Raw genomic sequence first — 24,915 nt, forward strand, 5'->3', positions numbered from 1 at the left:
GCAGGGGTGCGCCAGCGGCGGCCAATGGGAGCGAGGCGGCGGGCGCTGGCGCGTGCGCCGTGCGGGCGGCGGGGACGAGCCGCCCCGGTGCGGGGCGAGCGGCGCGAGGCGACTGGCGACATGTTCCGCTGTCGCGTGGCCGCCGCCGGCGGGAGCCTGGCGCGCGCGCTGCGCCCCCTCAGTCCCGCGCCGCGGGGCCGCGCCGCCGCAGGTGGGTCGGGGCTGGCCTCCCCCGCCCGCCGGGGGCCCGGGGCGCGGCGGCGGCGGCAGGGGGGCCCGGCCGGCGCCGCGGGCCCGGGCCCGCTACAGGGCGGCGGGGCTGGGACAGCCGTGACGGCGGCGGGCGGGCGGGCGGGCCGGCCGGGCTGATCCCCCCCCACACACACCCACTCACCCACAGGGGCCGGGCGGCTCACCGGGTGCGGGGCCTTCCCCGGCCGTGCTGGGCCCGGCGCGGCGGAGGGAGGGCCCGGGGCCGGCGGGGCTTGGCCGGCCCGGCTTTGTCTCGCCGTCCCGGCGGCCGGCGGCGCGTTACAGTAGCGCCGCGGGCCGCGCCAGCACCTGCCCACCAGGCGGCCCGGCCCGGCCCGGCCGCTCAGCTGTCCTTGGGCCCCCGGCGGGGTCAGGCAGCACCAGCTGGCACCGCTTCCTCCCCGGGCCCCGCGGCTCGCGGGCCTCACCAGGAAGAGGCGGTTTCTCTCCAGCAGCCACTGTCGCCTTCTGCTCCATGAGCCTGGCCGGTTGGCAGCTGCAGGCGTGCTGGCCTCCGATACTGTAGTGGCCCGACCGGGCCCTTCCCGGCTTCAGCGCGCTGCCAGCGGACCTGTCCCCGGCTGCAAGCCTCCGGCCATTTCCCTCCTCCTGTGTCCCAAAGCAGCAGCAAGCAGTAATTCCTCGCACAGTTAAACAGATTGGGGGTTGCAATCACAATTCTCCAAAACTGCTGCCTGTTTAGGGGATCTTAGTTCCCGTTAGTTGCCTGTAGACCAAAGTTTCAATGACGTTTGGCACTGCTGAATTACGGGGTAATTTCACAGGAACAATTTTGGCAGTGAAGTTAGCAGAACTGGCTGTTCACTTGCGCTGTGAACCACATCAAGGAAGCTATGTGGGTGAAAAATAACATGGTGGTGGGACTTCTTTAGCTGGACCTATTGTGCTCACAGCATGCCGGAGCGCGCTAAGAGGGCGGCCGAGGTGCAAATGCTAAGCTCCTGAAGGCTTTCAGGAAACCGTAACTTTAGATGGAGTCATTTAGTGTATTTGTTTCCATTTGGGTGCTTGTAATTGTCTGTGGCTTGAACTTGCAAATATATGTATTTAGGCAAGCAAAGAGGTCGCATGGGTATAGCAATTTGCATGTCACTTGAGTGTTGAGGCAGCAGAAATGCACCGTGTATGAGATGGGAACGTGTTCTGCATAACAGTCCAACCACTTTGGCGAGCTTCAGCTGGCCAGTTGTGCTGCAAACCCAACGCTAAGAGCAGTCGTTGCGATACTGTACTTAGCTACCTAATTCGGATAGGCTGGAGTGTGTGATCAAACCATAGTGAAATAAAATGTTGCTCAGCCATTCAGGTAGATGTGCTCTGTGTGAAAACTGCCTTACTTGAGAAGTTTGCTGGTAGTTGTCTTCATCTGAACTGGCAACCCGTGCTACTCCTTTTTGTTTGGGATGCCTCTGCTGTCAACGGAAGCCTCTTTCTGTGGTGGTTTAACTCAGTACCTCGGTGGAACAAGCTATGTTGGCAAAAGGACTTTTTGCCCATATAACCATACCTACTGTTTACCCTAACACAGTTATATAACCTCTACTTATATACTTTGGAGCAAAGGGCATCTAGACCAGTATCTGCCTCCGACAGAAGAGGCCTAGAGAGCCCAGCAAACACACAGTACGCATGCATCTCGGATATACTGTCCCAGTGATCTGCATCGCTGAGAGAGTGACAGCTTCCTCAGCTGGCAGGAGAGTCTTTATAGCATTTTAGTAGATGTTCCTGCTATTAATTTCTTTAATTACTTTTTGACCTTGCATGTATTTTTGGTATCCACAACAGTATGGCGCAAGTATGTGACTCGGAGCCATTTGTTTGGCGGAGAATAATCCACTGTGGTTACTCAGATGTGGTATTGGGCTTTTCAAACAAGTAGCTTGTTTACCTTTAGCCTTAGAAATGACTTGATCTCTATATTTTTAAAATATAACTTTGTATTGACAGTTCTTTTTGTTTTGTCTAATAAATTATATTCCTTAGGCAACTTGTTGGAGCGCTGGAATGTCCCCATAAAACTACAGATGAGCAGACAAATGGCTAGCTCTGGTGTGCCCGGGGGCAAAGGCGATAGTTCTGTTTTTGTCCTTATTGTGGGCTTATCAACATTAGGAGCGGGTGCATATGTAAGTAGAAAGGTAGTTCATGGCAAGAAGCTGCAATATGTCTCTCCTGTTAAGCAATTGCTGTCTTTCAGCTAATTTTAGTTAGCTTTTTACCTCTGTAGCTACTTCTTGCTTTGGAAGCTTCAGGGGGAGCTAACTGAACCTGGCTGGAAATTAACTTCTTACAATCACTTTCTACTGTAATTTCAGTTACCTGTTAGCTTTTTACTATAAAGGTGCTCTTTTTTTTTACATACTATGACTAACCACAGCTCTGTCAGTTGTCTCATATGTGATAGTAGCATGTAGTTCAGGGCAAGTTTGATGGTTCATGCTTTTAATACCAAAGCAAACCATCATTTGCCAAATCTCAACTCAGAACATCAACGTTTAGCTTCCGTAAACCCAATATTGATGAACATACATTTACATCCCAAGCAAAGTTTTAAAACAATAAAGCTTTTTGGCTAGACTTAGAAAGTAAATCGCATTCCCCGATGGTGAATTCAAGAGTAGAAAATAGTACCTAGAAGTGGATATGTCCTAAGCTTACGTGTCTTACAAATCCTTCTGTTTTGAAAGACTGTTCTCTTCTCTTAGAGGACCATGTTTATCAAAAACTCCCAAGTCCTGATTTTATCCTAATGGAACTCTTCACATGCAGAAGGCTCCTGGGAAATAAATAATATTTCAAAAACAGTACATGGAGAAAAAAGGTCTCTTATTAGTCCCTTTAAATAATCTTTACCATGCCTTATTGTCCTTCCATACTTTGTCCATCTGCCAGCTCCTACTGAGTTGCAGCAGCTATGGATCTAGGCAAACTAGTCAAGAAAATGTTTTAAAATTATTTACAGACTTGAAAGAGGAGGAAACATTATTCTGTCATTCAGGAGGAGATTTCCCAGTGTGAAGAGCTTCCTTGGGAAGTGGAGCCACACTTTAATGGTGTGGATGTCCACTGAAATCTGTAGGATTGTGCAGCTGGCAAGGCGGCCATGGTAAAACATCTAAAGAAAGGGGCAGACACCATGGACATGTGTGACCTGTGGCCGAAAAGTTATTTTTAACTTTACTCCTTGGCTGCTGAAAGGCTCAGTATAAAGCAAAATCTTTGTTGTTCGTTATAATGAAAACGTTACTTAGGAAATTGGATCTTTTGAGAGAGTTCATGTTCCCACCTTCCTCCTCCACTCCACACTGGAAAGCAAATGCCACATCTGAGCCAGCCCTTTTATTTTGAATGCAAAAGATGGCTTAAATAGTAAGAGGCCTTCGTAGTCTGAGTCCTAAAACAGAAGTATATTTGCTTCTACCTGTAGCACTGGTGGGGTTTTTTTTGTTTGTTTGTTTTTTGACAAACAAGGTAACTGAAAATGCACTCTGCTTTTCCCAAGGTCTGTTTAACTGTGTGTCCTTGATAACATTCAGTACTCTTTCCCTCTCTTCTCTCTCATTGCCTGTCTTCACCTACAGTTCTGCAGTGTCATCATCTAAGATACCCTTCTAGATCACTAACATCTTCAGGTGTTCCTGGGAAAGCTGGCAGCAACCTACTGTTCTACTTAATTGTAGGAGGAACAGTCACTGGGGCAGGAGCTTATGTAAGATGCTTAAATAAATGTGGTCTTTTTATTAAGTGATTGGGTGGAGGGTACCTTCCTGTATGTAATACCAAATTGGCCTTCTACTCTAGCTAAACTGTCTGTGCTCCATGGCCTCAGATATTTAATTTAAAGGGACATTGTCAAATAATTTAAGTTTGTAGATTTGAGTTTCCTAAACAGACTAGTTCTCAACAGGAAAAATCCCTTTAGAATTAACTTTTATACATTCACTACATCTAAAACTGAAACAAACCTAAAGCTTGTGCAGGATTGGCCACCTTTGTTTGCTAACCAGCAGAGAAGCACAAGCTACTTAACATATCTATTCTGACATCAGGAATCTTGGCATACAAGAAGGGAAATAATCAACTAAATTTAAATGTACTAGAGAAAAGAAAATGTATTTATCTGTTTTTGTGATCTCTTCAGAGAAGAGCATTAAAACAGCACTCTGTTATCTAGCAAAGTACATAGATCTGTTTCTTATCAGAAAGAACTTGGCATTGTCCCTTTGGAAAAATTTATCCTGAAGACTTGATTTGACATTTTGCATGTATATAGTATCCATTTTTTCTAAGTGATTGGATTTAAGTTGCTGTATGCTGCCTTTCAGACTTTCTTTAAAAATTCATGGTTCTGCTTCTTGCGAAAGCAGCAGTAGTTTTGTTAACTTTGAGTTTTATATATTTAAGCATAAAAATTTTAAAAACATTTTGTCTTAATTCTTCTCAACACTGGTGAGTTCTCAATTTCTGATACTTTTAATGTTGCTTCAATTCCCTGGATATGCTTTTGTCTGCCTCTGCTCTTCTTCATGCCCTGCATTAAGTTCTTCAGTTCTCATTTGAGACTTTGTCCTATCTGTGATGTTATGAAACACCTATTCTTGGAGATCAGTAAAATTTGAAATGTCTAGGGAATAAAAGAGGTATCAAATCCTCAAAAGAATTAACTTCTGTTCGAACAGAGTTTGGATGTCGTAACACTTCATTAGCTAACAATAAACGGTTTGGTGTCAGATGCAGTATTACCTGTCTTGCCTTTAAATTTAGGAGGCTTTTATTTCATGCTGGAGGCATTCCAGTTTTAATACTCTTTCACAATTCAAAATACAGCAATTGGATAGACAGTTGTATTTCAGACTGTCTTGATAATTTTTTCCTTTTAACTTTTGTTGCATTGATCAGAAATGTAGTGCATTAAGATCTGGATTGTCAACTAAGTGTGGCCTTAAAAATTTGCTTGCTTCCCTTTTATTGACTGAGGGGGGAAATATCTTACTGTGACCTGCTTTCAGCTGCTTCATTATCTTCTGCTTCTCTACATTACAAATTTTTCTTGGAAGTTAACATGTTGATCTAAAAGATGTGCCCTTCTTATGTGTCTCTCTAAATTGTATCCCCAGAATAGGCAACCTAAACTTGTGGTCTAGGCTGACTTTGACAAAAACAAAGCAAAAAAAAAAAAAAAAGTGACCATTTAGACACTGGAATCTCTTCCAGCCGAAGGCTATTACTTAGAACAGCCACGCTTCCGTTTCCTAAAAGCACTGCTAATGTTAGGGATGTTACCACTGCTAATGTCATGCATGTCACATCTAGCCTAAAGCAAGCTAATGAGGTTGTTTACTTGTTCTGTCCAGCTGCTCTAAGCTTCTGAAACTGGGAGTTGTTTTTTGCCTTGAATTTGCTTTCCTTCTCTGCAGCCTTGTGTCGTGCCATTTGCCATGGCCTAACCTTGCAGAGAGCCTTGAAGTTTGATTACATTTGCTTTGTTGCATGTGGTTCCTCTTGAAATGGGTCTCCAGCCCAAAGACCAAACATCTGCAGAAAGTTTTATTGTTTGCTTGTGGAAAGCAAGAAGACAACTGAGATTCATCACAGCATAAATAGAGGAGATCCGTTTCTGAGTGTGTTCCTCTTGTAGCTATGTATAACTACCTTTATGGGCTCTTTTTTCAGTGAGGTGTATTTTGATCTGCTTGCTTTAATTGAAAGCAGATGGCTTTTCTGAGCAAGCAGGTTAGACAAAAGCCTATCGGGGGGGTAGAAGCAGAATGCTGCCTCGATGCTGTAACACATACGAAGTAAATGTCTCCTTTTCTGCTTCCAGGTATACAAAACATTGAAAGAAAACAAAGAGCGATTCACTAGCCGTGTTGCAACAATAACTACACGATCCGAAGAAAATGAATCAGCTCCTTCTGGTGAGTACTAGCCTGCTAGTTTTAGGTTTGGATCTTTTTTTCATAAGCTGCTAACTTGGGACCTCTTGAACAAACTGAACAAAGCAAGTGTGAAAACACAGATCAGCATAAGCCGTGCCTTCAGAGCATTTTTGCTTCTCAGTGCGTTCTGTTGTATATGAATTCCCATGTTCTCCCAGCGTAGAATATAGTGCTAGCTTTCCTTGACCTAAAACGAAATCCTGTTTTACAGATGATCATAACGATAATGTAGGTGGTGTCTTGAGGCTTCTTTCTGCTGTTTAAACCTTCTGTGCTAAAAGGAGAAGAAAAAAGAATTAGCCCTGCTTTGGGCACTAGCTCTTACCCAGTCTGGCGAAGATGCTGTGATTACAAGGGGGTAGCATGATCTGCCAGTGCAAAATCCTCTGTGCTGTGCCACTTGTCTATTCCATGCATGGGGGATGAGCAAGCAAGGGATATCATGCTTGGGCCATGTGTGGAGAGAGGAACCAGGACAATTAGTGCAGCTCTTGATGGTGCCTTGCAGGCTAGATGTCACCCACAGGCTGCCCGTCAAATATCTCTTAATGCATGAGATCCCAAGCTGCAGTGTCTGGACAATTGGGCCAAAGGATCAGATTTCATAGTAAGAGAGTGGCTTTGGGTCATGGAAGACAGGGTGTATTATGTCACTGTCTTATGAAACCAACAGCAAGAGTATCCTGGAGACAGGACAGAAAACTGATTGCTTTGATTTGAGGGAGGGGATAAAACATTTATATTGACATTGAGGTTGCAGGAGAGAGAGCTGAAGGTTAAACATTGAAGCAGAGGTCTTGGTAAGTCAATGGTTTTGGAGGCTTTGCCCCTTTTTAGTGGAGAGCTCATTTATCCTATGGTTTCCTTGAGGCAGCCTTGAATTGTAGTTTCCTAAATGTATGCTTGTTAGCATGTGCCTTGCTGAATTAAATCACTGTCTTTTCTGTTTCAGATGCACACCCTGCCTCTCAAGGCACAGCAGGTGAGGTGAAATGATCTTGATGGTAATATTTAACTGACTGTTTTACTCCTCAATTCAATTTAGCTGCATGTTGCTTAGAAACAGGACCTGCATGTGGGAGGAAACGCATTCTGGTAGGAACTCAAAAGTTGGTCTCTTGGAGTATAATTAAAGAAAAATATACCTTGGGACTGTTGGAGTGGTTTTAAGAACTCCTTTACTTTCATATAGACTGTTCGCTGAATGGCCAGTGCAGAGTTTTGGTCTTGCTCACAGTTGATTCATGTCCTCAAAGGTAAAGAAGAAATTGAACTAGGTCAAACACTTGGCAGCTCGTATTTTCCAAATAATCCTGACATTTTTCTCCAATTTAAATGACACCCAGGTCATGTAGAACTCTGAGGTCTTTCTCCTGGTGTTCCGAATAATCTTTTGGGTATGTCACTCTTGCTAACTCAACAAACTGTCACTTACTATAAAACCTGAATATTGAATCTCTAATGCATTGTTTGGCCAGAGTAGAGGCCAAACATATTTTTGCCTTCGTGGGTATACTGTCTAGAGAATGTCCTGATCTTATCTGAAGCTTCTGAAATTGTGTGTTGAATGCCAGATATGAGCTCTGTGGGTCTTTGACTTTGAAACCACTTCATCCAGCTGTGTAAATACAAGCAGCATAAGTAGACTGATTTATAAAATAAAGCTTTTTGAAAGTCTGCTAGACAAGTAGCTGTTCAGAGAGAAGTAGTAAGGCTTGGAACCTGTTAACAAGCTGTCCTGACAGTTGTATTTCAAACTTGTTATGTAGAACATTTTGATTCCTCCTTTCTTAAACCACAGAGAAGAGGATCTGTAATAGATAAGCAAAAGCCACATGGTGGAAGCTGTGCAACTGGGTATTCCAAAACTCTGCATTTGCTCTTAGGTTTGTCTGTGCCGATCTAACTTTAAAAAAACCATTTGCGGAAATCTGACAGTTTGACTCTGGCTTATGTGGGGAGCTAGCTCTGACTGAAGAAGCAGCATGGTTCTCAAGAAATATTTTGGGGTGGAAGAAAAGGGGAGGAGAAGGTATTTGAAGGGCAGTCTGCCAAAGTCTGTATCTGAAAGGCAGCTGATGACATACTCTGTTCTTTGTGGTTGGGCAGTTTTGCCTGCTGTATTTGCAGTAAACTGTCCAATCTGTCACCTGCAGCTCCAGGAGCTCGCCCTGAGGTCCCATCTCACGTTCCTTTCCTGCTAATTGGTGGAGGAACTGCTGCTTTTGCTGCTGCCCGATCCATTCGGGCTCGTGACCCTGGTGCCCGGGTAAGAGATGCCCTGTTCTAGAGCGGTGTGGATGGCTGAATACCATGCTTACTTCAGAGCCTTTGTGGTGTGTTTTGACATTTGCCTGGCATTGGTGCAGCTGACATGTTTCATGATCAATTAAAGGTGCTGATTGTCTCTGAAGATCCTGCCCTGCCCTATATGCGTCCACCCCTTTCCAAAGAACTGTGGTTTTCAGATGATCCACATGTGACAGAAACCCTGCGATTCAAACAATGGAATGGCAAAGAGAGGAGGTATGTGTCACTTGTGGGTCTCGAGGAGAAAGGGAAGTGGTTAGTAAAAAAAAGTTGAGGATAACCAAACTGTTGAATTCTTGTGACTTTTACAATAAAGCATTACTGATCTTAACCCTTGAACTTGAACAGTGTGAAGACCCTAATTGTGTGTTTAAAAAAGGAGAGAAAAAAAGTGGTAATTGCTGAATGGCTAATATCACAGAGAAAGTGGAACTCATTTGATAATAGAGGGTTTTTTCCCCTTACAGTATATATTTCCAGCCTCCATCATTCTATGTGCCTGCTCGTGATCTCCCTTTTGTAGAAAATGGTGGAGTAGCAGTTCTGCGTGGCAAGAAGGTGGGTACAGTACTAGCTGTTGTTCTAGCATCATACAGTTCTTCAAGTAGAGCCTATGATCTACACTGAAACTAAACAACTGTAGAACATATGGCAAGGTTGGCTGAGGAGGAGAATATGAAAATATTTGGGCAAAGTGTTTGAAGCACTAGCTAGTCAGGAAGCAGGCGTGGGTAAAGTTTGAAAGTAGGAGAAGCTATCAGGAATAGCAGTGATCTGAGGGAAGATGAAGAAGAGGGAAGGATAAGATTAGAGTTTGGGTGTTTGGGACATACCCATATGTAGAGCCTAGGAGAAATGGTGAGATAAATGACAGCTAGGCTATATATCATTCAGAGGGTAAGGTAAGGAGAATCATATATAATCTGTGTTGTGGATTCTAACATGAGCAAGAGCATTGCGCAGAAGCAGCAGGAAGGTGAAAAGGAGTTTATGGTGAGGCTTCCAATGTGTTTGCTTCCTCCTGTTTATTTTATTTTGCAGGTTGTGCATATGGATGTTAGAGGCAACATAGTGAAACTCAATGATGGTACCCAGATATCCTATGACAAATGTCTAATTGCCACTGGTGAGTTTTCTGCTGTTTGTTCTTTGTCTTGTGGCAGCCCTTTTATTTTAGTAGTGTTTACCTGATGAGGAAGCCTCTGCTATACATGTCAAACTTTTTGCAGAGCAGTCACAGTCACACAGACACACGTGCCGGTTGGATGTTTCACCTGCCTCACGTGCTTCCCTGGGACCTTCAGAGTTCTGCTCTGTGAAAACTCACAGGGAAAGAGGAAAAGGGGACTTCCCCATCAGCTAGATAAAGGAACTCCTGTACAGCCCAGCTTCTTGAGATTCTGGTAATAGTAGTGGCAAGGGGAACAACCAGGTCTTGCCTGGGCAGAACACTGCTGCAGCATGTAGCCCTAGCGCTGCCACGGCTCACTGCAGTTAAATTGGAACTTAGTGTCTCCAGTCAGTGGAGCAAGGTATAACATTAGATTTGTGCCCCACAGTGACTTGCTGGGTTACCCACTGATCTCACAGAAAGTTTTTCATGTAAAAAACCCAGAGGGCACCAGGGGATAGAGCATATTTTAACAGTTGGACAAACACAGTCCAGATGCAAGATAGCTCCTGCGTTGTCTGGATAGCCGGTGACATTGCCAGTGGTATTACTAATCTCTCTCTTCCTATCCTCAGGTGGTTCCCCAAGGAATCTGCCTGCAATTGAAAGAGCAGGAAAAGATGTGCAACAAAAGCTGACGCTGTTCCGCAAGGTAATCTCCAGGTGCTACTAGTCCTTGGGTGAGCTTGAAGAAACCAGTAACTCTATTACAATTTTCAGCTCGTTAGCTCTTCTGCTTTGAGTCCAGGACAGCATTGCCTTGGTAGCAGCTTCCTTCAGCCAATAAGCAGGAGCACACTTCCTATTTCTTCCTTTTGCCCAGGCAGGTGAACAGGGTAGAGTGTGCAACACCACTTTCCCCATTACCTCAGGGCTGAAAGCTGTAATAGTGTGTGATTTTTGCTTTCCCTTCTGTATGGCTTTGCTGCATCTTCCAAGCCTTTTAAAAGCAAGAAAAACGTAAGCTCTGCCAGCTTCTTCCGTGACTGCAAGTCAGTTTGGACTGTAAGCGGAGTGTGCCTTCAGGACCGTGAGCAGACACTGGAAGCTAACTTAGTGCCCTAGCCTGTCACTGCTCCTGAATAAGTGCATGCCACAGTTCAGCAGTGCATGGGCAAGAGGCTGGACTTCAGCCTGAGACAGGACAGAGATTGCTCTCATTCTCTGAAATTTTAGTTGAGCGTGAAATTGAGTGCGCATGTTAGCTCTTGGATTAGCTTAGATAGTTTTCTGATGAACTAATATCCATGTCTTCTTCATGGTCATTTCTTCACCTTCATCCTATGCTTTGGATGAAAATAAATTAGAGGCATGGAAGTTAGTCAATGGACTTTTGGTTTTCACTGTAGAGATACTTTTTGCTGACAATCTCAGTCTTTCTTGAAATGGTGGGGTTTAGAACGGACATGCAGCCTTCTTAGTCAAGTTCAGGGAATGAATCAAGAATAAGGAAGCCATATGGGAACCTTCTGCTGTGTTGAACTTTCCCTAAGATCTGGTAGAGATGGTTGGCTCAGCTGTGGGAGGGGAAAGATAGGTGACATGAGCTGTGGCCTCCTTGAAGTACTGTTAAATACATTTGTGTCTAGTAACTTCATTGTAATTTGCTTTTGACTGTTAGGGGGAAATGCAGGAATCTGAGATTGCCTGGAATCTTCCTAGTTCAAAAAGACAAAGCAAGTCTGCATCTTCATACAGCAATTGAATAATGAAAGTAAAGATGCTTGCACAGACACTAGGAAGCCAGAGGAAGAACAGGAGGAAGGAGAAACACATTTCCCTTTTTGAGTTGGGGAGAGTGTTGCTCCTGTTTCAAAGGAAAAAAAATGGAGAAATTCATTTTCTGCTGCCATTGCTGTCCAAGTATATCTGAAAAGGGAATAAATCTTCTTTCAGATTGAGGACTTCAAAAACCTGGAGAAGATTTCAAAAGAGGTCAAGTCCATCACAATTATCGGTGGTGGTTTTCTTGGCAGTGAGCTGGCCTGTGCTCTGGGAAGAAGAGGTAAGTGTGGTCCCACAGGCAACTTACCTTCAGCCTGGCACCTTGACAGAAGCGACAGACGTTGAATGCGAGCAACTTGACATTATAAACTTCCTTTTCATTCCCCAGCTGCTGAATTTTTGCACAGATTTGTGGTTTGCCTGAAATAACCTTAATGCACATGCCTTTTGTTGGCTATATGGCCTGACCTGGATTTCCATTTTGTCTCTCATTAGCTGTCAAGCAGCACCTGACCCCAGAGGTTTTTGTAAGTTAGGCTTTCTGGAAGCTCTGCAGGCCAGTGCATGTCGCGAAGTCATTCCGCCCTGTAGAGAAAGTTATATTTGCTCTGTCAATACTAAAGCCACCCTGAAATTAGTATTTCAAAGAGCTTGTGAACAATTGGAAATTTATTCTCAAGTGCGTACAGCTTTTTGAATAGTTCTTTCTGGTAATTTCTGCAGATTTCTAAGAAGAGAAGTTCTCTCTAAAATGCTAATCATTTTGTATACAAGTCAACTGCGTGTTACCCTAGAGTTTGCAGGCATATGTGATACAGTGGCTGATCACTTTGTGATTCCTATGTAAAATCTGGGAACTGGAACTCCCAGTTTTGGAAAAAATTTTTCAAACTCCTTGTCTAAAGTAAACTAAAGCATCTGCTTGTGTTCTGCAGTCTGTGCTGCTGCTCTTTATCTGTGATATAAGAAGCCTGTTCTTTGCTTCCGTTTCAGCACGAACCAGAGGCCTGGAGGTGATTCAGCTATTTCCGGAGAATGGCAATATGGGCAAGGTCTTGCCTGAATATCTGAGCAACTGGACCACAGAGAAAGTCAGAAGAGGTGAAGCTGTTCTTCAGGCCTCCTTCTCTGCGAGTGGCAGAGCTGTGATGTTTAGGCCAGCAGCTGTCTCGTAGCCATTTCTTTTGAAATACAGCTCTGCTTGTGTTGTCAGCAGAGTCTCAGCCAAAACTGGATCCCTTGCAAGGTGGCCCGAGTGCAAAACCGAACTAGTCACAGTTCAGACTTGTCCTTGGGCAGTCTGAGTTGAACAAAGCTGCCATGAATCTCTGGCTTCTTAGCGGTTTCCCTGGGAAAGCCAAGCCAAATGTGCGTGGTGATGCTGGTGAGATTATTCCCTCTGGCTGACCACACACAGAACAATCCCTACTGCATACAGCTCTCAAACTACTTTAACAGCCTCTGTAATCTGGAACCAAAGTTGTCTAAAATTTCTGCCTGGCCTCTTCTTCTGAGTTACTCTAACCTCAGATAATTTTACATCTTATAGCCTAATCCAGTCAGCCTAGAGTCAGTTTGAGAGGATTGCATAGTCCAATGCCTTGTGCTTGCACCTTTGTAAAACCAATTGCTGTAGTGTTTAGCTCATAAAGTTGGTAAAGTCTGAGATACCTTTTCTTCCTTTGCTATATTTAGTGCAGAATACATTCCTGTGCATTGGTAAGTGGAGCGGTGATAGGGGGAGGGGGAATATAGCTGGTGCTGCAGGCCGCAGGGCCCAGTGACTTGACAGGAGTGAGTTTTCTTTCAGTTCTGGAAGGCTCCCTCATAGGACTGCTGGGTCTGGCTGTGACAGATAATTGGATATTCCTAGTGCTTGAGGAACCTGTCTTTGAGGGTTCTTGTGGATTTGACCATGTCATTATATGAGACATGTACTTTTGTGTGTCATTTACATCACTCTCTCTAACTTGTTAGCTGGGTTTCTTTCTCTTCATGCTTCACTCAACACTGTGTTGCCACAGGCAGCAAAGATAAGGTGGTCTTTCACATAGTTCCTAGCCTGACCACTGCTCTGTCTGCATCTGTATTTGTACCACAGATGCCTGCTTCAGCTGAAATCTGTCTACCCCTGAGCAAGCAGTTATGTTTCCTGTATTTGTTTCCAGAGGGTGTTAATGTCATGCCTAATGCTGTGGTGAAGTCTGTCTCTGTCTGTGGCAATCGGCTGATGATTAAACTGAAGGACGGCCGAAAGGTAAATGTAAAAGCAGGGAATGGGTGGAGTTTGCAGGGGCAGTGAGAGAGTTAAAATAATAATTATAAATTCCCAAACAGGTGGAGACTGATCACATTGTGGCTGCAGTAGGGCTTGAGCCTAATGTGGAATTAGCAAAGTCTGCTGGGCTGGAGGTAGACTCTGACTTCGGAGGGTTCAGGGTGAATGCAGAGCTGCAGGCACGCTCCAATATCTGGGTGGTGAGTATCTCTGAGACAGAGACTCTCAGAGACAGGAGTTCTCTGTCTGCTTGTTACGCTGATGTACATCTGAATACACAGAATTTGGGGGGCTGGTATATGTCATTTAGGTGAATGGGGGCAAAAAATAGCAAGTAATGAGAGCAGTTGTAGCGCAGATCCCGCTAGCAGCCTTGGAGCCCATTCATGCACCGCAGCACAGTTTGTTGCTGTGGTAACGACTGTGCACGTTTTTGGGTATTTATGCCGTGTAAGAGGAGTTGGGGTAGTCTAAAGATAGCACAGATTGCTCTATTGCATAAGAGTCCCTTTGGTGGGAGTCAAGACTTTGATCCTTCTGGAACAAATGTACCTGATACTGTCTTAGTTTTCAGAAGACCAGTGAAAAATGCTGAGAGTATGGGACTTGCCTAGCCTGGGCAGGGGGGAAAAGCAGGGGTTGTCAGGAAAAACTCTGTTCATTTTTCCATTCTGTTTTCCTCATCCCAGTGCCTTTCATGTTTTGTGTGTTAACTCGAACTTTCTGTGTCTATGTTCAGTCCTCACCGATTGCATTTCTCTTTAAGGCAGGGGATGCTGCCTGCTTCTATGATATCAAGCTAGGCAGGAGACGTGTGGAACACCACGATCACGCTGTTGTAAGTGGAAGACTAGCTGGGGAAAACATGACAGGAGCTGCAAAGCCCTACTGGCATCAGTCCATGTTCTGGTAACGCTGATTTCCTCTTTTGGTATTTCTTACTTGGCCAGGTTGCAGGGGCTGTGATAAGATATACCTTGTAAAGGTTTCTGTTTCCTAGGTGTACTGAAACTACTTCAGCAAATATCTTCATGGCTTCTTGTTCCTGGAAGCTCAGGGAACAGGAGGACATTTGAACTTTAGTATTCACTGCTCTGCCCTGACGCCTCAGAAATGTTTTTCTTTCCTGCAAATCCCAGTTTCTCCCCAAGTGTGTCACATTGAGCAAAGCAAGCGGCAGTAAAGAGCAGTGCCTTCCTCAAAGCAGGCTAACTTACAGGTTATATTTGGCAGCAAACTTTTTGTTATGATAGTCTGAAAATCTGTAGCACAATCCCAATTGTGTTGCACCTTTGCTGTTTAGCTGAACTGATGCATTAGTATCAAGGAAGAGCTGCAGCTGGGAGTGTTTGTAAAAATCTTTGGGTTTTTTCCAGAGAGGGATATGGAGAAAATGGGCAGCTTTTTCAGAGTCCTTTAAAAAAAATCTGTTAGTTCAAGATGGGTCAGAAATTTAAAGTTAGAAGGAGTTTAAATGTGGGGAAAGATGCATTTACTTTCCTGGAAAAAATCTCCTCAGAAATAGTTATTTATGACTTGCCATCCTTTGTCTGAACACTCAGTCTGTACTGCATGGACTGTGGACCCAGAAGAGTTATCGCTTCACTGTTAAACCTCTGCACAAAACAAGGACACAGAAGTATCCACCTTAACTGCGTTTTTTCTTCAAGCTGCTCTGACCGTGACATAGGTGCAGACAGTTGGAGGACTATGAGTTAAGTCTCGTGTTCTATTGACAGGTGTTAACTCTGGAAGTTTGCCAGCCCTCACCAAGTGAGACTTCCTCCTCCTGTCCTAAAAAGCTAGCGAGTAGCAGCAACTCCTCTTACATTTTTTTCAGGATGTTTTGAATCGTTCCTGATTTACTCACTGCTGGGTGCCTAATCTGGTTAGCTGGCATATCACTGGTATTCATCTCAGTCTACCCAGTATGTGTTTGAAGATTCTGGCCAGGAAGGTAGCAGTGTACATGTAGAGATAGCCAGATGCATCTATTTCCTCAACATGGCTGGCAACACCTTTGGTTTTATTTGTTGGATGTCAAACCACGGCTGCATTGACTCCTAGAAGCACCCCAGTTCATATCCAACAAGGCCCAGTACAAGGAGGTGTTAAAGGAATTTGCCATTTTCTTTAGTCATTTTTAAATGCTGTCTCTGAACCGTATATTAAATAATTATCAGGGCTGCAAAGTCTACTGAGCAATGCCAGAAGTTTGGTCAAATGTTTTTTATTTGGACCTGGAGGAACACTTGCTTCTGCCCTAGCTTTGTCTCCAAATCACGTGGTATTAAGCAAGCAGCATAAAAGATTTTTACAGGTACCTTCTAATTGTGTCCCACTGCTCGCATTTGAGTGTTGAGGTCAGGCATGTAACTTTCTGAAGTATCAAGATATATGCAGCTATTGCAAGCTGCCCAGCACCCTCCAAAGAAGTAGGTCTTAAGTATTTTGAGTTTTTATTCATTGGCTGGTTTCTTCTGAAACTGATGGCCTTAGACTTGCTGTGTCTTGATTCCTTGTTCCAGTGGCAGACTGTTGAGAAAATAAGCTTATTAGTTAGGTGAATCTTTTGCAGTGCTATGCTTAGGTCAGATATCCTCCTATAATATTTCTGTGCTATTTCCTGTGTAAAGGATTTGGATGGCTATGATAAACAAGGTAGGAACCATGTTTTGAGTAAGGGTGATGAAGAAACACTAAATATCTGCGTCAGTGCCTGAGGGCACTGCCTGAGATGTAAGCCAAGACAGGAAAAAGCATATAATTGTTTAATGACGCTATCATCCATGTGCACCCAGGGAATTACAATGACATGAGCTTAATTTTAAGAAATACAGACTTTTTTATTTCTGATCTTATCACTATTCTCCTGGGGTAATTTGTTAGCTATGTAATTTGGAGTTCTTTAATAATTTCCTACTTGGAAACAACTTCCAACTCTTGCTTTTTATTGTTTGCACTGAAATTGCTGTTTCAAAAAGGTTGAAGCGTATATATCATTGCAGGGAGCGGATTTGTAACTACAGGTTACTTTCCAGGTTTGTGTTGCCAAAGTAAGTGCAAGAGTAGGCCTGCCTAGTGCAGATGCAAAATAAACTACAAGGTGTTTTTGAAGGGACACCAACATCTGGTAGCTGAACAGTCTCCTAAGGATGGTGAAGAAATCCATGGCATGAAGGAGGCAGTCTTTGCTTCCCTGACATTTAGATCTATTCATGTCTACTAAAGTTCTGCAAAGGAAAGCACAGAGAATGCACAACTCTGCATGACCAGAACATTTGTCCGTGGCCTGGTGTCTCTGAGGCTCTCTTGTGTGTAATTAAGCTGACACTATTTGGTGTTTAATAATGTTAATTATATAACAGCAATAATATATATAATCATATAATATATAATATATTATTACTAATAACATACGGTTCATTATATACTACTATTATTATTAATACAAATATGTATGTGTTCATTCATGTGTGTGTAAATATTTATATATATAAAAATTTCTACTCTGGAGGCAACTAGAGCTGTCCTGTAGGGAGACATGTTCTTATGGTTTGATTTACAGTTCCATACTAATGTATGTAGAAGAGGAGCCATCACTTTAGTCTGTGTGCCATGTCTTTGCATACTACTGTCACTAAAGATTTGGGGCTGAAATTGCCCTACGTTTGTCAAACTAACACTACAAATGAGGTTTGGTTTTGTTTTGTTTTCCTGTTCATTCCTAGGAGCGATCTGGGTCCTGACGTGGGGTATGAAGCCATTGGCCTTGTTGACAGTAGTTTGCCTACAGTAGGAGTCTTTGCTAAGGCAACAGCAAAAGACACGCCGAAATCTGCAACAGAGCAATCAGGTAGGGATACAGCTGTGCTGTGAGCTGTCTGCGTGCATGAAGGGTTCTGCATTTCACAGGTAGTGGCTGCAGAGTCACTTTGGTGTCATAGCAGAGCACTAGGAAACTGCAGTCTATGTGCTTCTCACTCTTCTAGACCATGCTTCAGAGGCTGTTTTTGATCTTAAAACTTGCTTAAAACATGGCAGTCCCCCAATTGGGCATCATGTAAATTATTTACCAAAATAAACATTCTTTTTTTTTTTTTTAATCCAGTGAAGCATAATTTCCTCCATAGTGACAGTACCCCTTAAATGATTGATTTCTGCACCAACTCTTTTGTACAGGTCTAAGCATATTTATTTTGTTTGTATAATACATCCATATATATGTGTGTGTGTGTATGTATATGTGTATGTATACTGTTCTGTGTTTTGCATTGGTCTTAAGTGGAAGGTGGGCATTATCAGAAGTATACTTGGTTTTTGGGATTCCTTCATTATCATGTTATAGAAACTTATTTACACCGGATGCCTCATTAAGTTCAATACACCTCCCCTCAAGACATTCGAGACACCTCACCTCACCTTAATGTCATGAAGTTCAGTAAAGGGATGTGCAGAGTCTTGCATCTAGGGAGAAAGTAATGCCATGCACCAGTGCAGGCTGGGGGCTGACCTGCTGAAAAGCAGCTCTGCAGAGAAGGACCTGGGTGTCCTGGTGGGCAACAAGTTGACCATGAGCCAGCAATGTGCCCTTGTGGCAAAGAAGGCCAATGGTATGCTGGGTTGCATTGGGAAGAGCATTGCCAGCAGGTCAAGGGAGGTGAGGGAGGTGATCCTTCCCCTCTACTCAGCCCTGGTGAGGCCGCATCTGGAGTGCTGTGTCCAGTTCTGGGCTGCCCGGTACAAGAAAGACATGGAGCTACTGGAACAAGTCTGGCAAAGGGCTACTAAGATGATGAAGGGACTGGAGCACCTCTCCTATGAGGAAAGGCTGAGACAGCTGGACCTGTTCAGGCTGGGGAAGAGAAGACTGAGGGGGGATCTTATCAATGCATATTAATATCTGAGGAGAGGGTGTCAAGAGGATGGGGCCAGACTCTTTTCGGTGGTGCCCAGTGACAGGATGAGAGGCCACGGGCACAAACTGAAACACAGGAAGTTCCATCTGAACATGGGGAAGCAGTTTTTTACTGTGAGAGGGACTGAGCCCTGGAACAGGTTGCCGAGAGCTGTTGTGGAGTCTCCATCCCTGGGAGATATTCGGAAGCCCTCCAGACAGGGACCTGGGCAACCTGTTCTAGGTAACACTACTTAAGCAAGGGAGTTGGACTACGTGATCTCCAGAGGTCCCTTCCAATCTCAACCGTTCTGTGATTCTGCATGACACTGCTGTCAACTCAAAATCACAGCTCAGTCTCTTACAGAAGTCTGCTTTCTAGCTGTCTTCCACTGTCACAGGCAGATAGTTTTCCTGCTGTTCTCTTCTGCACTGGGTGTTTGAAATGAAGTCTGTCTCTCATCTTTGCATTAGGGACGGGTATTCGATCAGAAAGTGAAACGGAAGCAGAAGCCTCAGAAGTAGCCATTTCTTCAAGCTCTTCACCAACGCCTCAAGTTCCAAAGCAAGGAGAAGATTATGGCAAAGGTGTCATTTTCTACCTCAGGGATAAAGTTGTGGTAGGAATTGTGTTATGGAACATCTTCAACAGGATGCCCATTGCTCGAAAGGTCAGTACAGGACTAGAATGCTGAAGGGTGGGGTTGTGGCATTCAGCGTGCTTAGATAAGGGATTCACGAGCATATTTACTTATGGAAAAATGAATCTACCAACATAAAATGAGAATAAATGAACGCAGATGCTCTGGAGCAGAGCTTTGCAACATCAGTGGCAGCCATGTCTCAGGTGAATTATGGGAGATGTCCTTGTGCTTTTCTGGCTGTTTGTTCATAGTTGTCACAGAGCAACTTGCATCAGGCTTATGCCTCATGGCTTGCCTTTGCACTGCTGAAGTTTCTGGCCTGTAATAAGTACAGTCAGGAACCGCATGAGACTGAGCATCAGAGTGAATTGTCCTATTTTTGTGCTACTTTGTCTAATGTACAAATGTCTAAATTAGTCATATACATAGACATATGTGATATCCTAGATGCACAGCCATAAAAGTCAGGGCTGGAAGGGGCCTTGAATAGACACTTTAGTCTGTCTCCCTCCCCAAATGTAGAATTAGCTATACTTTTATCACTTTTTTTTTTTTTTAACATCTTTGGAGAACTTCAGAAGTAGTTTAAAATATGAGTGTGATTTCACATTCTGCCTAGGGGATCTATCCCAAGATGAACTATCTTAATGCTGGAATTTTCTGTTGGTATCAAATCTGAAGCTTTCATGCTGCAGTTTAAGCCTGTTACTTGTCCTGTCCCTATGAACAACAGTGTGTTTCCTTCCTCCTCTTAGCAGCCCTTCCTCTAAATCAAGTAGCCAGGTACTGTGTGGGATCCTTGACCACTGAGTCTTGCAGTCTAAAAGATAGTTGTGAAGCCACTTGCACAGGCTCCTCCAAGTCAACGCAGAGAGTAGCTGTTATCTTTGCCTCAGAGTTGAGGTGAATCACTCTTTGAAGGTGTTTTTCTCCCCAGCCGTAAAGGGAAACCCAGACAACCAGAAACAAATCCTACAGGGACAGCAAAGTTGGTTTTAATTCCAGCCTTTCTTGTAGCCAGTTACTGGTACATTTAAGACTGCCTTATAAATCTGGCTGTAGTAAGTACTATTGTCATGTTATGGACTGCCTAAGTCGGTGAGTTGTCATGAGTAGGGCTTCAGAGAGAGTACAAAAAATTGAGCACATTGTTTGGGAGAGCACGTAAAAAGTCTCGCAGTCTAGGCTGTTTGTATTATGTGCAGGGTTTAATGCATCGTTCCTTCCTTCAGATCATCAAAGATGGGGAGGAGCATGCTGATCTCAACGAAGTAGCTAAGCTGTTCAACATCCATGAAGACTAAACTCCAGAATGGGATCACTGCACTAGGAGTGAATGGGGCAGCGGGGGCTGCTGGCTGTGTACACCCCGTCAGCTCGAAGAACTTGCTCTGAGTACTTGTGAATATTCCCAGTCACCTAGAATTCTAACGTTTGCACCAATAAAATCAGTTTCTTCTAAGTTATATGCCTTTTTTTCCCTGCACCTTGCAGTGTTCGTTCTGAAAGGGCAGCATGCTGTGCAACGTGATGGCAGTGCTGTCAGCTTTTCCCTTGTATCAGCAGTGGAGAAGCCTGCAGAGCTGCAGCCTGTTTTCTTGCAGCACTTCCAGGCTGGTAAGCTGCAGTCCTGCTGACTAGTTGTGTGGAGGGCTGTGCTCTTAACAACAAGTGCTGCTAATGTAGGAAAAGTATATCCTGACTGGATGAAAGTACATGATAGAGTGGCTCCCACAGAAGTTTGCATTTGAAGCCAGGTGCCTACTCCAGCCTGGTGACTGGTATAAGATGGGATGTAGAAGGGATGGGAAGGACTAGAAGAGGTAAGAAAGGACATTATGGAGTAAATTGTGAGAGTGCTGGAGGAGATGCACTAATGCAGCTCTGGAGAGCACAGGCTGGTGTGGATGAGGAGAGCCAGTTACTGTGGTGATGCTGGGCCAAGGGTGTGCACACCAGAGCTGTGATGTTGTCAGCAACATCTTACCAAAATTTCTGGTACCATGTGGGAGTTTGGGTGCTCTCTGTAACACCACAGCTCTCTGCTCTGCCCAGTAAAAGGGAGGCAAGGACAGGCTGCAGCACTGCACTGTGGAGTGGGAGTCAGTGAGAGGTAGCATTTCACCATGTGCCCAGAAATGGGTCGATGCCTTTGACATGTGAGGGGAAGGGTATGCTCCTGAGGGTCTGTAGGCTGCTGCTGCTCCCGTAGCGGGAGGAGCGCTCCATCTGCTTGTTCTGTGTACCAGGGAGAGCTTGTTGCCTGCTTTGCAATTATTCCTCCTCAGACAACTGAGAGGCTGCACATTCTGCAAAGGTGACTGTATCTGCGCTGCCTTGGCTAGAGTGCCAGGACTGGTGTGCACAGAAGCACATGCACCTGGCGTGTGCAGGGGAGAACCTGCTGGCAAGCGAACAATGCCTGGCGATGGGGCTTCTCTTAATGGTGGTGGGCAAAGTAAATACATCTGGTCCTGGCCAGCCAAAGGTAGTGGTGGAGTAGGACCTCTTTACTCCAGAGGAATGGAGCTGGCATTTATTTGTTGGAGCTGAACAAAGCCTTACTCTGGGCTGGAGGCACTCCGGAGCTGAGGGCAGTTACCCTCTGCTTTGTGGCTTCTAGTTTGCTTCTGTGATCACTTCCTTTGGGATCTACCTATAGCTGTGAGGAGCCTGAAAGGTGGAACAGGCAGAGCCTGTGCTGCTGCTAGGCAGGGGAGTGGTGGATTGTCAGGTGCGAGGACAGTTTTGAAAGGAGTTTGAAACTTGACAGCTGCAGTCCAAATTACTGTGCTTCATTTGTGACGTTTGAGAGGGTCCTTGGCACAAACTGAGGTGCGATAGATGCCTGCAATCTGAACCTGTGTTTCACGCCAGTCCCTGAGCAGGCAGTAGCACGACAGCCCTGCATGCTGGCAGCGTAGCAGAGCAGCTGGTGTGCCCAGGGCAGTCAGGGCATTTGTTGGAGCAGCTCATCACCTTGCACCTCCAGCATTTATCAGGTGGAAGGAAACACTGAGGTTCAAAGGCTCAAAGACAACTGAGACCCGAATTCTGAAGAACTGACATGTTTTCTGTACGGCCGCTGGGCACAGCAGTTGATTATGGAGGGCACAACATGAATCTGCCCCGCCATCCTGGGGCCTGCTCCTGGGACGTAGGTGTCTGCCAGCATGGACGGGAAAAGGGGAGGACATGGTACTGCTTAGGCTGGAGCTGTTCCTCAGCCTGAGAAACTGATGGGGGAAATCTTATCAATGCATATAAATATTTGATGTAAGGGTGTAAAGAGGATGGGGCCAGACCCTTCTCAGTGGTGCCTAGTGACAGGAAGAGAGGCAGTGGACACAAACTGAAATGCAGGAAATTCCATCTGAACACAAAAAAAACCCATTTCTTCACTTTGAGGATGGTTGAACACTGGAAGAGGTTGCCCAGGGAGGTTGTGGAGTCTCCATCCTTGGAGATACTCAAAAGCCATCTGGACGGGGTCCTGGGCAACCTGCTGTAGGTGACCCTGGCTGAGCAGGAGGGTTGGGCCATATGATCTCCAGAGCTGCCTTCTAACCACAACCATTCTGTGATTGCAGCATTGCTGAGAGCCATCTCTGAAAGATTTCAGAGATGAACATATGCTTTCTGGCAAAGTTGCAAATATTTGCTGGACTGTTGATCTTGTTTCCAGGCCGCCTTCTGTCCCAGGATGATACTGCCCCTTGAATATGGACATGGAGGGATTTACCTTGGGTACTCCTTGCCCGACTGGTGATGGTAGGTTTGCAAGACAAGGATAGATGCTGATCAGTCAGGCTGCCTCAGCCCAGAGGAGGTAGGTCCATTGCTTGCATGTGGGCGGTGAGGCAGTTGCTCAGGGCTGAGGTGGAGGTATTCCTTAATTCCAGATCATAGAATAATTTGTACGGGAAGGGACCTCTGGAGGTCTTTATGCCAGCCCCTGCTCAAAGCAGGTCCAGTTAAAGCAAGCTCAGGGCTGTGGCCCATCAAGGTTTGAGTATCTCCAAAGATGGAGATCCCACAACCTTCCTGGGCACCTATTCCAGTGCTTGATCCACCCATGAGGAAAACACTTTTCCTAATCTCTAATGGGAATTGTTTCTAGTTCTGTCCCCAGGCACCTCCGGGAAGGGACTCCATCCTCTCTCCAGCTTCCTGTTAGGCAGTTGCAGGCAGCAGTAAGATCCTCCTGCACCTTCTCTTCTCTGGGCTAAACAGACCCAGCACCCTTGGCCTCTGCTCGTACCTCCTGCGCTCCAGCCCTTGACCAGTTCAGGGGCCTCCACTGGGCTCGCTGCAGAGCATCCATGTCTGCCTGGGGTTGGGGAGCCGCAACTGGAGCCAGTGCCCAGACACGGTCTCTCCCGTGCAGAGCGAAGGGGAGGAAGCCCTTCTCTCACCCTGCTGGCTGTGCTTCTGCTAACCACCCCAGAGTGCAGGGCTGGTCTTGCTGCCCAGGCACTCTGCTGACTCCTGCTCAACTTGTGTCCCAGAGCCTTTTCTGCAGAGTGACTCGACCCTGGCCTGGACTGCAGATGTTTGGCTTCACACTGAAGCAGCAGCATCACATGTTGTTCAAGACGGCACAGGGACGTGAGGCCAGGGTTGCCTCTTCTCCACCAGGCTTCCTGACTCATCACAATGTTCTCACAGGTGCCAGTTTCTGACATATAATGCAGCTTCTGTTTCCAAGGCTGATTGCTTTCTTCAGAAGACTCTTGGGAGGGGATCGCCATCCTTGAGGCATCCCAAGCCCCCCCGCCCCGGTGTTGCTGGCGACAGCCTAGCTGCAAGTGGGCAGTGGGGCTGGAGACCTAACCCCCGCCAAAATCTCCCTTCTCAACCATGTTGCTGTGATGCAGATCAAGGACTTCGAAAAATTTGTTCGGGGGGTGTGTGTGTGTGTGTGTGTGTGTGTGTGTGTGTGTGTGTGTGTGTGTGTGTGTGTGTGTGTGTGTGTGTGTGTGTGTGTGTGTGTGTGTGTGTGTGTGTGTGTGTGTGTGTGTGTGTTTGTCTTTTTTTGTTTGTTTGTTTGTTTACTGCTTATACCCCATCATATCACGCTGGTCAAGGGAGGAACCTCTGCAGGGCGGAGGGGAAACAGGAGCATCCACATGGGCCATCAGCTTGCTGGATTTTTAAGACCCTGCTTGGCCACTCTAGTGCTAGCCCAGCAATAACACTGCGTGCAGAGCTGTAGCCCCTTGGTAAGGCTGATTTCCAGGTGGTTCAGTCCTATGCGGTCAAGGCGTCCTCCTTACCCTGGATTTTTTTTTTTTTTTTTTTTTTTTTTGCTTTACCATCACATCAACAACCTGCCAGCAGTGGTTGCTGGGCTTGTGGCTCTGCTTCTGAAGAGCTGCCCAAAGCTTTCATTATAAAAAAGATTGAAATGGGTGTTGTTTACATGGCCCAGCAGCTAAGTTTCCATGAGACCGGCGTATAGGCAGGTACCTGCTCAATGATGTCTGCTGGCTCTCTCAGAAAGCTCACAGCCCATTTACGTGGTGGGCCTTAGTGCCAGTCCCTCCTCCTCCTCCTCTCGGCCTTGCTGCGAGTCTCTGCTGTGCCCCAGCGGTGCCTTGCCGCCAGTCCTGCACAAAGCTGAGCCGCTGCGCTCCCCGTTGCTACGGTGCGGGCAGGAGCAGCTTGATAACGGA

The 24,915-nt window shown here is 45.5% G+C and overlaps 1 protein-coding gene across 2 annotated transcripts; it reads left to right on the forward strand.

The window, feature by feature from the left end:
• Positions 1–30: 30 nt before the first annotated feature.
• Positions 31–20,702, forward strand: AIFM1 (apoptosis inducing factor mitochondria associated 1). Of its 2 annotated transcripts, XM_064517975.1 has the most exons (17): positions 79–211; positions 2,260–2,402; positions 6,101–6,194; positions 7,168–7,197; positions 8,372–8,484; positions 8,611–8,741; positions 8,993–9,083; positions 9,567–9,651; positions 10,272–10,348; positions 11,593–11,701; positions 12,415–12,522; positions 13,590–13,678; positions 13,759–13,899; positions 14,466–14,608; positions 17,431–17,555; positions 19,071–19,267; positions 20,473–20,702. In XM_064517975.1, the coding sequence occupies exons 1-17, from the start codon at positions 121–123 to the stop codon at positions 20,542–20,544; spliced, it is 1,839 nt and encodes a 612-aa protein (XP_064374045.1). In that variant the 5' UTR covers positions 79–120; the 3' UTR covers positions 20,545–20,702. The 2 variants fall into 2 exon arrangements, with proteins under 2 accessions (XP_064374046.1, XP_064374045.1); XM_064517976.1 differs by lacking the exon at positions 2,260–2,402 and having other exon boundaries at positions 31–211.
• Positions 20,703–24,915: the final 4,213 nt, after the last annotated feature.

Source organism: Dromaius novaehollandiae, chromosome 11, assembly GCF_036370855.1.
Source record: "Dromaius novaehollandiae isolate bDroNov1 chromosome 11, bDroNov1.hap1, whole genome shotgun sequence".
Classification (NCBI taxonomy): Eukaryota; Metazoa; Chordata; class Aves; order Casuariiformes; family Dromaiidae; genus Dromaius; species Dromaius novaehollandiae.

What these genes read in the sequence shown, in the direction of transcription:
- AIFM1 (XM_064517975.1), top strand. Translation starts at nt 121, where the DNA reads ATGTTCCGCTGTCGCGTGGCCGCCGCCGGCGGGAGCCTGGCGCGCGCG. An exon ending in TGCCTCTCAAGGCACAGCAG is followed by an intron (nt 7,198 to 8,371) that starts GTGAGGTGAAAT and finishes TGTCACCTGCAG; the next exon opens with CTCCAGGAGCTCGCCCTGAG. An exon ending in CAAATGTCTAATTGCCACTG is followed by an intron (nt 9,652 to 10,271) that starts GTGAGTTTTCTG and finishes TCCTATCCTCAG; the next exon opens with GTGGTTCCCCAAGGAATCTG.